General features: G+C 36.7%; 1 protein-coding gene across 2 annotated transcripts in view; it reads right to left on the bottom strand.

Moving 5' to 3' along the window:
* ELMOD1 (ELMO domain containing 1) overlaps window positions 1-12,588 on the bottom strand; it is a 70,036-nt gene that overhangs the window by 44,689 nt on the left and 12,759 nt on the right. For both annotated transcript variants that reach the window (XM_072611201.1, XM_072611199.1), the window contains exon 2: window positions 1,960-2,062. In XM_072611201.1, the coding sequence (XP_072467302.1) occupies window positions 1,960-1,976 (17 nt within the window). In that variant the 5' untranslated portion in view covers window positions 1,977-2,062. The remainder of the gene's footprint in view (window positions 1-1,959; window positions 2,063-12,588) is intronic.

A 12,588-nucleotide genomic window follows, 5' to 3' on the forward strand; every position in this document is an offset into this window, starting at 1 on the left:
TTTCTCCTTAACCTGGAAACTCTAGAATTTGGCTGCAACATTCCCAGGAGTTGTCTTTCCTTTTCTTCTTTCAAGAGGCAATCAGTGGATTCTTTTCATTTCTATTTTACTCTCTGGTTCTAGAATATCAGGGCAGTTTCCCTTGATCATTTCTTGGAAGATGATGACTAGGCTCTTTTTTTTGATCATGGTTTTCAGGTAGACCAATAATTACAGTAAGGGACATCTTAGCATCAGCATACTGGCAACATGCAGTCCTTTTTAATAGATTCAACTATACTTTTCAACCGGAGAAGGATTTACACCTGAAGAGACATTACACACTTCTTCAAGGCTATTTTCCCTACTGTCCTAAATCACTGATATGCTAAATTAGTAGAATTCCTCAACAAATAGCTTCAGAGAGACATAAATTTCATAAACTTAAAAGATATTATCTTCTAAATGCTGCCTTCCTTCTCCCAGTGTTGGCTCTGGAACTACAAAATAGGGAAAGAATTTTGGATATGTGTGCAGCTCCTAGTGGTAAATCAGTAGCTCTTCTACATTGTGCCTATCCAGGTAAACTGTTTTCTTTTTAGTATGTATTAGGTTAATGTGCCCCATACAAAGGATAATCAGTGACTTAAAGATAGATTAAGTAGAAATGTGAGAGTAAACTTGAATTGTGGAAAGCAAGGGTTAACTGAATTTTACAATTTGTTTTTTATTTTTTTAAAAAATGTGTAATAGCCTCCGATAAAAACCTTAATATTGTTGATTTTCTATATTATGAGAGATTTGGGAAAGACAAGACCAAAAGAAAGAAAGACAATGCACTCTGAAGCCCATGGATTGTACAACAATAGGTCCCTGCCCAAGCTCCACTTAATGGCTTAGGCTGATTATCAATAGAAACAGTTTCTCTTTCCCTCCCAGCTTGATTTAGTTATTTTTTTTCTTTTGCTCATTAAAAGGGCCATTCCCTGACTACTTTCTCACTCGGAAAGGGTGTTACCTCCCTCTAAGTGAGTACCTGAAAAGGCCTTAGCCTAAAAAGGTCAAGGTCTCCCAGTGCATCCTGGGTCGTCTCCAGTCATACTAGATCCAGATGACTGAGGAGGAGAAAGTGAGGCTGGTGACCTGCACAGCCCGCCCTCACTCAAAACAAAGTCAAGTGCAAGTCATGTCATCATTTCTCTGATGTCATGGTCTTCTTTGAAAACGAAGGACAAACACAACTGTATCTATTATACGAAGTGTCCCAAAAATTTTAGTGCAGTTTTAAGCTTTAATGTCAAGCTTTAAGCTTAGTAGAAGTATAGTTTTAGCCATTAAAAAAAACTGCACTAAGACTTTTGGAACACCTATATAATAATCTATATTACAAACATCTGTGTAAACTCCCCCATCTTTCATTTCCTCCAATGCCCAATCCTTTGCTTTGTACATAGTAGTCCTCCATAAATGTTGGCTGATTTGCAAATATTTGCAGAATTGAACAGAAGTAACTGCAGAATAAGAAGACACCAAGAAAATCTTTTAACTGAAAAGGAACGGGAGCCTAAATAGGCTATCTAGTAAGTACAAAGCCTAAATTTGTGATATTTTAAATTGCTTAATTCAGGAAAAAGCATTTAACATAAAATTTCACTGATTTGAACAATGCTAAATCTTTCCACCACTAATTTCCAGAGTGCCATCTTCTATGAAATAGGGGACATGCGCAGGGTTGAGGTTTTACTCTCTTGTTTCTTCGTGTTTGTAGTTTCTGTTCCTTCTGCCTCTCTTTTTATCTACAAAAATTCCTTATAGAGTTAAAATAGAATTAAGGTGCAGTACTGTACAACAGTGATAAAAACAGCATTTCTCAAAAAATACAATATCATTTAACTTAAAATACTGAGTGACCTGGAGGTTAGATCATAGTAACTTGGGGGCACCAGGATGTGCCATTAAGTTAAAAAAAAAAAAACTTACCTCAAGAAGTGCTTCATTGTGGCGTTAATGACTTCCCAGCTGCTATACTGAATCTTCTTAAAATAATCACTTGCCAATTACTTTGGGCAGAAGTTTCTTTAAACTGTAAAAATAAAGAGATGAATTTACCAAAAAGGGAAGAACACAGCTGAAGGAGCTCTCCATACACACACACACACACACACACACACACACACACACACACACACACACGATCATCATTTAAATATGATCTACTAATTATGAAATAAAATGTGAATGCAACTCAATGTATTTTCATCTATCTAAAAATATTGGGGCTTCTTTTTTGTTTTTGTTTGTTTGTTCTTTACTCTAAATGACTTTGTGGTGCATTCTTGTAGAATTACTTCTGTCTTCTATGGACCATTATGTTTGGATTATCTTCACTATAACCCAAGAAGCAAGAAAGGTAACACAAAACTCCAACAGAGAAAGCTATTGAAACTTAGTATTCAGTTCCTTTGTGAAAAGGATTGGATAAAATAATCTGTAAGGTTTCCTAATTCTAAAATTCAATGACTCTATATATGAAACAATGCATCTGAGACACTGGATTAGAAGTCAGAAGATTTGGATTCAAACCATTGATCTGTCACTTACTAGCTTGCTGTGTGGCTCTAGACAAATCACTTAACCTTTCTGAGTCCAGGAGTCCCACTTATAACATGGGAATGTAGTTTTATAATCACAAAGCACCATACAAGTGTGAGCTATTATAATTTGGCCATAAGCATTCAGATAATCTTAACCTTCCAAATTAAATGAAAAGCAATCTGGAAGCAAGCAATAAAGCATTTAAAACCAAGAAAAATAACTCTCATAAAGCTTAGCAATTTAGTCAATATGGGAGGTATAGAGGGACTAGTCCCACCGTCAAGCATATCTTCTCAAGAAGATACCTGACTTAATTTTACACATAATATTTTGTGACTGGCGAGGGAGAAGCCTTAAACTCTGTCATCAATTACCATCAAAGATGAAGAAAGTAAACAGCTGAGATGGAAAAAGGTTAGTGGTCCTGAGGAGATGGACAAAAAAGTACCCATTGACAAAAATTCTCATGGAATGATATGGTAGTTGAATGTAGAAATGCTTACTCAAGGTAAGATACAGGGTTCGATAAAGAAATTTGAGGACATTTAGAATAGGGACAAAAAGTGTCTACCTCTAAAGGAAAATTCCTAAGAGGGGAATGACAAAATCAACTATTTCAGTGATTTTAGGAATCTCAGCTAAGAATCAGTATTATGCTCTATATACTTCACTAGTCTTTGAACGATCACTATATAGTACAATAATAGATATTTACAATAATTTTGAACCACTAAAGGATAAATAGCATTCTATATTCTCCATTTATTAGGACAAGGAAGCATGTAATATATTTTGATTTTTTTCTTTTAGAATGATTAAAATAAACTTTTAAAATATGGAGGGTTCATTTACAATTATCTGAAATAAAATCACAGATCCAGTCCCTACCCCTAATCCTATACTAGAAATTATCTTGGCTTTTTAATTTTTTTAATATCTGAAATGGACTTTACAGATTCATCATTATTTCAAACTCCTCTTCTTACAGATGAGGAAATGGAGCCTCATGGAAGTTAAATGACTCGTCCAAAGTCATATGACTAGTTGGTACTTGGCACACAGTAGGCACTTAATGAAATTACTGCATTGTTTAAATGAATTAGCTACAGAATCCTGACCGCAATGCTCTTTCCTGACTTTCAGCCTCAGTTTTTCAGCCTGCTTTTGCCACGTCATAGATTCCTGCAGAATAGTGAATTCCCCAGTTATACTAGACCAGTTCTGTGAAATAAATTGGAAAAGGGCATACAGATCTCATATTGACTTAGAAAACCACCTTTGCTTTATTTTATTTCTATTCATTTTGTTAAAGATTCCCCAATTATATTTTAATCTGGTTTCAGGTTGGGACTCGGAGTTGTAGACTGCAGGGGGCTGCATGTTTGTCATCTCTGTACTAGACAAATAAAGCCCCTTTATATGTCATAATTAATCGTTAGAGCTTGAGGGACCCTTAGAGTATAACCCCCTCATTTTATAGGAGATAGATTTACATTGGTAGAAGCCAGCACTAGAACTGGGATTTAAACCAGCTCTCCTAACTCCCAATCCAGAATTCTTTCTATTTTGCCATGATAGGTATTCTCTGGCAAACAAATTAGTTCAATCAATAGCCAACAAAAATACTTATTGAATGTCTTGATTCATAGCCCTGTCTAGGTAGTATATCATATTTTAAATGCACTGCGAATGCTTATCATTTTAAAGGAGTATTTAGTGAATTCTTTAATAAAGTAAAGAATACTCTTACAAAATGAAGAATCTTTAAGATTCATTTAAGGTGAGTGCTTCCCCTCTCCCCATTTCAAGCCAATTCAGCTTATTAAGTGTATACTATATGCCAGTCTCTACTCCCCTAGGGATACAAAAGCAAAAAATAAAACATGTCTTCAAGGAATTCATGTTCTACTGAGTGAGTGGGTGGGTGGGTGAGGAACACAATAGATAACATACAAAATATACCATTTGCAAAGTAAACAAGAAGTAACTGGATACAGGGAGGAATAAAATAACTGGGGAATCTGGAAAACAGTTGCGTAGGAGTTAGCACTTAGGCACAGGCTTGAATGGAGCAAAGTGGTCTAAGAAGTGGATCTGAAAAAGAGCATTCTAAGTGTGGGAACAGCCTCTGCAAAGGCATGTAGGGAGGAGATGGAATGTGTGCAGAACAGCAAATTGGCCAGTTTGGCTGCAAAAGAGATTGTATGAAGGAGGGTAACTTGAACCCTCTTCAAAGATGGGCTGGATTGAGAATGTGAAGGGCTTTACAGGACTAATGCTAGTTATATGAGTATGAAAAATTCACAGGCATGGGGTTTTCCCAAATTTCATCTGTTATTTATAGTCTTCAACAGTGGCCTTGAGCACTGAGAACTAAGTGCCCTGTCTATGTTCATACAGCTCACATTTGTTAGAGAAAAAGACTTGAACCAGTCTTTCTTATTCCAGGCCAGACCTCTTTTCATTATGCCAGGCTCTCTCTCTCAGAATATCCTAAGTGGATAATAGCTATTTGCTGTTTCTTGACAATTTCCATAAACTCAAGGGCCTTTTAACAAACTCCAGAATATCTTCCTTGGTCTTTCTGACCCAAGTTTAATAAATTATGAATTTTGAGTAGTTTTCTTCCAATGATCCTGGATTTTGAGTCAAGTACAATCTCTTACTGGTCTCTGTCGTGATTGACAGCAGCATTATGAGATGTCTAGATATGCCCAGGAGTACAATCTGAGATCACATAAAAGATGATTTGATTGTCCCATGAGAAGATCAAGCCCATGACCTTGCCCTCATTAGCACAGTGCTCTGAACAAAAGGACTAATTGTCTTAGACATCGCTGAATATTTAGGGGCACTTGCAGCATACAGATCCTATGAACTTGGTGACCTTGTATAACTTGCTTATACATTTCACTGTAAAATGCTAATTTCTTTCTTGATGAGTACCTCACAAAGATGCTATGGGGCTGTGAAAAAGTGCTTTGAGCTCAGATAAAAAACGGGAAAGCTTCACCATCTAAAAAGGCAGAGAACAATAAGATTGTTTTTATAGGAGTGAGGCAGTGTCAAGGATTAGAAAGGCCGACAAAACAAAAGGGTAAGACCTACTAGGAATATGGAAATGCTATGGCCACATTTTAATGGGATGAAGAACAAATACTATTTGAAACCAGTGACAAGACCATTTCCTAAACATCTTAGCAATGAAGACATTTAACTAAATTACTTGTGTTCTCCCATTTCTAGATCATTCTCTGTTCCATACACATATTCTTGACAATTTCTTCCTTCAAAAAATCATCAGAAAGTGCCATATGAACTATATTTTTCCCTTCCTATTGCTTAGTCTTAAGAAATACAGATAATTTCTGGGGCAACCACATTTTTTCCACATAGAAAATTATAAGGATTTTTTTAAATCAAAGGAACATGATAAGTATCTCCATTACCTATAGTGATATCTAGTGGTATTGTCCTAAACTTGCTAAAATACTTTTGTATAGACTGGTGCTAATATAACAGTAGATAATCCCAGAAGTCAAGTGAATGATTCCTGGGTATCCTGGAGGGTCATCTGCCCTCTTTTATGTTTTTCTAGTTGATGGGGATTGGTGTGAACATCAAGGAGGGGGTGAGTCTGGAAACTGTGACCTGGAAACATGGTAATTTGTCCTCATGGGATGATGGAGGTCATAATCCTTCAACCTTTGGTAATATATGACATTGGAATCCAGTGTCTTGAGAGAGTTAATGAATGTACCTCCTGGTTACTTTGCACATCAGAAAATGAATGCTATATCGGGAAGAATAAATGCCTTTCTAGTTTGAATCCTTAAACTAAAAATGCTTTTTTTTCATTTATTGTTCCTTATTCAGAATTTCTGACAGACTAAAGAAATCGTGATCACAGAGAGTTTGCTGGTTTCATCAAGAATAGGGCATGTCATTACTTTTTTTTGACAGGATTAATAGATTATCAGGAGAATGATATACTGTAGATACAGTTTAGAATGCTGGGCCAAGAGTCAGGAAATCCTGAGTTCAGATTTTGACCTCAGACCCTTATTTAGCTGTGTGACTCTAGGAAAGTCATTTAACCCCTCTCATCTGTAAACCTACCTTCCAAGGTTCTTTTGAGGGTAAAATGAAAGAATCTTTGTAAAGTACTTGCAAAACTTAAAGCACTGTATAAATGCTAGTTGTCATCATCATTATTGTTGCACTGTTACAATCTAGATTTTAACAAAGGATTTGACAAAGTATCTCATGCCATTTCTTTGTGTTTATTATCTCTTGTATTGAGCGACTTTTTATTTGTATTTCTATAGCTAGGTGGATGGAGCACTGGACCTGGAGTCAGGAAGACCTGGGTTTAAATCTGGCCTCAGACATTTTCTAGCTACCTGACCCTAAGCAAGTCACTCAACCCTATTTGCCTCAGTTTCCTCATCTGTAAAATGAGCTGGAGAAGGACATGGAAAATCATTTCAGTATCTCTGCCTGGAAAGCCCCAAATAGGGTCATCAAGAGTCAGATGCAACTGAAATGACTGAACACCAACAAATACTTATTTTATTTGTATTAATATTTTTATATGACCTTGTTGTCTCCCCCTTTAAAATGTAACCTACTTCTGAGAAGGGATTATTTTATTTATTGTACTTGCATCCTAGGTGCCTAGCACAATGCCTGACATATAATAGGTGCTTAATAAATATGTTGATGGGATTCTTATGGAAAACCTGGATTGATATGACCTAGATCAGGGGAGTAAAACACGCTGGCCCATGTGGTTCACAACATTCCCAGTTGCAGCCCAAACCAAATAAAAATGTAGTTCCTCTTTTAGTAATGCATGAATATATCAACATTAAAAATATGAACATGTGTGGTTTTCTAAGTCATTTTGTGCCCTGAAAAAGTTCCTTCTGTATGACTTGTGGATCCCACTTCTATTTGATTTTAACATTACTGGACTAGATAGTACCAGTAGGTGGATATGAAACTGGATGAGTAGTTGGGTACAAAGAGTAGTCGTTAATGATTCAGTGTCAACTTAGAAGGACATCTCTAGAAGAGCATCCCAGGTGCTTAGCCATGTGCTGCTGAACATTTTTTGCAATTCATGCCTTGGGAAAAGGCAACATATTTATGAAATTGACAGATGACACAAATTTAGGAAGCTGCTAAAAAGACAAGTTAGGGTTTAATGTACAGGATAATTTCTTAACAATTAGAGTTCTCTAGAAGTTAAGTGGGCTTCCTTGGGTGGTAATGGATTCCCCTGCTTTGGAGGGGAACCTTGTGTATAATCAAGGGCTGGATAATAACTTGTCAGGTACATCACAGAAATTATTCATGCTGAGATACAGGTTTGGTTAACTACAGGTTAGTTTCTCAAAATACTGAAATTCAGGGATTCTGTATGATTTTGTGATTGATTTGTGCTCCTGTCTTTTTTGACATGGCACAACTGAATCATGGTTGTAACATCTGCATATAAAAATAAAAACTAATTACAAACTAAATATCCCCAATAATAATTCTCATTTGATCTCTGATTCATTTGATGTTACAATACTCCAATCTTTAAAACAAGTGGTATATAGCATATATATTGATTTTTAAACAAATTTTAATGTTTAAATTCTAAAATTAATTTTGTTTTTTATAACTTGAGACATCCCTTTCTACTCTCAGATAGATCCACACTTAGATATCAGAAAATGAGGGCTAGGAACTACCAAAATAAATGTTTGAATTGGCAGACAAGCAATTAGAATAATCCTGGAAGAACTTGTATAAGATATATTCCATGAGAATTAAAGCAGCAGACATCATTGAAAGCAAACCTTAAACGTGGAACTGCACATTTACATTTAGTTTATACCTGGTTATTTGTGGCAGGATTCAAAGATTAAGAGCTGTTATGCCAATGGAAATAAAGCTCTTCCTTTTACAAAAATAAATAAGCTAACATTTAGTGCACAGCACCAAGGCAGGATGAAGTCAAAGGTCATGAGTTTTGCGTCCTTTATCAAGGTCGTTGTGAGCACATTTTCACAATGATGTGAATCTTTACAGGCAAAATACTGAAGCAACATGGTTGCCTCTGTAATGAACTTTAGAAAAGAAGTCTCCTAAAATGCAAATTTGAAGCTACTCATGGAAAATGAATATAATAACAGTACCTACCTCACAGGGCTATTGTGAAGATCAAATGAGATACCCTATGTGAAATGCTTAGCAAACTGCAAAGTGCTTTATTGATTATAAGTGATTATTTAGTGATTATTATTACTATTATTAACCTACCCTATACAAGGCATGGTGTTACGTGGGTGTTCACTTTGCTGACACCGACCAAAAAGACAAAGGAAAAGCCTTTCCCCACTTTAGGCATAAAATATTAGCCCACAATCTATATTGGCAATTTATAGTTTCAGAGCCAATGGGAATTTAATTTGGTGCCAACTGTACACCTCGAGGCTGGGCTGGAAACAGATTTATGATCTGTAGCAAAAGTATATTGGTTTTTCTAGCCAGGGAAGTTGTTCATGTCAGGTACAACTAGGTTCAAATATGTAATCTTGGTTTATGAGACACAGTCTTAATATTCTGTCACTATGTTAAGTGATGGTTTTCTAATAATATTATTAGATCATATATATTGTATATGATAACATTATTAGCATAACAATATACAATCCATTTCTTTTAGGATCTGGTAAAATTGAAATATATCTACTATATCTACACATATATACATATATATACATATACATATATATAATTTCTATGAGCTAGGAATCCAAGAGTGATAAGTATCACTTTATTTTTTATAGTGCTATCCCTTAATAGCACAGAGTAGGAAAAAATGCAAATTATCTTAGAAAATAATGGCCTCAAAAGACTCTTCAAACTGCTGAAATGTTGTCATAGGGAAGCAGGATTAGATTTATTCCAGCTGACCCCGGAGGACACAACGATAGAACAGTGGAAATTTACAGGGATTTTCAAGGCGCTAGCTGTTGACAGTTTCAACGAAAAAATATGCCACAGTCTATAAATGGTTATTAAGCATCTACTATGTTCCAAGCATTGGACTAAGTATTAGAGTACAAAAAGAGGCAAAAGACAGTCTCTGCCCTAATACAGTGGGAGAGAAGAAAACAAGCAAATATATTTAAACAAGCTGTATACGGGACAAAAAGGAAAAAGGCAAGAGGGGAAAAAATAGAATTAGGAGGGGTGGGAAAGATTTCTTGTAAAAGAGGGTCAGGGATGCCAGGAGGTAAAGACAATACTGGAGAGCATGCCAGGCATGAGATAGCCAGAGAAAAGGTCCAGGGCCAAGAGATGCACTGTTTTGTTCTTGGAATAGTAAGGAGACCAATGTCACTGGATGGAAGAGTATATGTGGGGGAATAAGGTGTAAGGAGGCTGGAAAAGTAGGAGAGGGTTAGGGTGCAAAGAGTTTGAATGCCAGGCTGACTGCACTTAATTCTGGAGACAATAGGGAGGGAGTCACTGGAGATGACTGAGCAGAAGTAACAAGGCTAGACCTGTGCTTGAGGAAAATCCTTTTGGTGCTTGAATGGAGGATGTCTCCAGTAAGAGATATGTTACTGCAAGAACCCCACTCCCCACCCCCCACCCCAACCCACCACACTGATTTTCTTTTTCTTTTCATTTAAGCTGCTATGTTCAGCTACAAGAGGCAGGACAAAAGAAGGAGTTAGTCTGCTCAAATAGAGCAGATCTGGACAGGAATGAAATGAGGCATTGACTGCAAAACTCAGGCCAGCAAAGTATCCATTTCCAAAAGGTAGATCCCATTCATTGACCTACTCTGAATGAAGACAACTCAGGTGATGTCTTACTGGGCATTATGCATGACTCATACTTCATAACACCTACCAGTGGTCTGTTCTGCCATTTTCAGTCATGTCCAACTCTTTGTCACCTCATCTGGGGTTTTCTTGGCAAAAAGACAATAGAGTGGTTTGCCATTTCCTTTTTCAGCTCATTTTACAGATGAGGAACTGAGGCGCATAGGGTTTAGTGACTTGACCAGAGTCAACTCAGTAAGTTTCTGAGGCCAGGTCTTCCTGACTCCAGGACCAGTACTCTATCCATTACCTAGTTGCCCTAGTTACCTAGTGGTCTACATTGATGTAATGCTTTTCTGGAAGGGGAAACTAAGGTAGACGAAGGATTCACAGCTAAGAACAAGTGAGGCAGCATGACCTAATGGAAAGAGACTGGATTTGGAGTCAGGATACCTTGGTTCCAATCTCATCTCAGATACTTAGGAACTCTGTGACTTCAGAGGGTCCACAAGTTCTTAGACCCTTAGTTTAGACATCTGAAAATGTTTGGTCCACTCCTGTCAAACATAAAACAGTGATGTTAATAATTATTCTACCTACCTTCAAGTGCTATAGGAATATGAAGTATTATTATATGAGAAACCAAAGACCAAACTTCACAAAGCTTACCAGTATTTGTACCATAATAATAACAATAATAATAGCATTTACATAGCACTCTAAGGTTTGCAAAGTGCTTTGCAAATATTATCTCATTTTCTTTCTATAACAACCCTGAGAAGGAGGTGTTACTATTACCCCCACTTTACACATGAGAAAACCGAGGCAAACAAAGATTAAGTCTAGCTCAAGGTATGTGTAAGGTAGGATTTGAATTTAGGTCTCCCTGAATCCAGGTCCAGGCCTATATCCTCAGTGCCACCTAGCTTCGAGTCTAACCACTATATGTAAAAGTTCTGGATTTATCTCAGTATGTTCATCTACTTGTAAAGAGTGAAGGCAAGCAATATTTGTAAAATCTTAGAATAATGAATACACCTTTTAATTACCTGTGCAAATTCTGCACCTGTTATCCAACCCACTATATAACATACACATTCATTCAGAAAGAAGTCCCCAGTGTTAAATTCTGACACTCTCTCTTCCTCCTCCAAGGTTTAGCCTGAAGAAAGACATTGTACTGAAAGGACAAATAAAAAAAACTCTCCTCATTGTAGACATAAAATGCTAGCCTAGGATCCTCTTTAAAATGGATAGCATTAGCAGCCTTGGGAATTTAGGTTGGTGGCAGCAGCAGAGTTCAGGAAATGAGTTGGAAACCTAGTTCTGTTCTACAGTAAAAGTACATTGGCTTTCTGGGTTTTCTGGAGGCTTTTCCCCTCCATCTTCTCTCTGACTCTCATGGGAGAAAGACAAGAGGAGTAAATTATCTCTCTGAAGCGAAGCTAAAAATAGCACACCTGGCAAGAGAAGAATTAAGGAAAGATTGTCTTTATTGGCACTAAAACAGATTGCTGTGTGTTTGAAGTGAATTCACAGTTGTGGTTTAGTGTTTTGAACTTAAGGGTTTTTATACAAAAATTGCAATAGCCTGTTTCTTTTGGGGCAAAAGTTAAATCAATCAAATTTGTTTGATAGGACATTATGATGTTTATGTCTATGATCTCTATCATAAAAAATCTACAGGAAAAATCTAAGGAAATTGTCATAATGTTGAGGAACAAGGAGTATGAAAAGGGAATATTGCTCCTAAAATAGGTGTTGATCCTGACTGCCCATCAAATGATTAGGAAGAATATGGGTGGTTTTGATAAGGAAGAGTCCATTAAGATTTGGACAGTGTGGGTATAATGGGTGGACATTAGGATAACGGATCTGGCATCAAGGAGACCTAAGTTTAAGTCTTGCCTCTAACATTTATCACCTGTGTGACCAAAGGTATATCACTTCACCTGACCCTCAGTTTCCTTATCTGTAAAATGGCAATAATGACACTTATAAGTACCTACCTCATAGGGTTGTTATGTGAAGCACTGTGTACACAGCTAGTTCTCAATAGATCTTTGTTGAAAAAGTACCATTTTAACCCATGAAGTCTAAAAGCAGACTGGTTTCATATTCCTTACTGGATGAGCTATATAATTGTAAGACCACAGTGCGGGGATGGTGGTGTAAGGGGTGA

This window comes from Notamacropus eugenii, chromosome 5 (assembly GCF_028372415.1).
Source record: "Notamacropus eugenii isolate mMacEug1 chromosome 5, mMacEug1.pri_v2, whole genome shotgun sequence".
Taxonomy (NCBI): Eukaryota; Metazoa; Chordata; class Mammalia; order Diprotodontia; family Macropodidae; genus Notamacropus; species Notamacropus eugenii.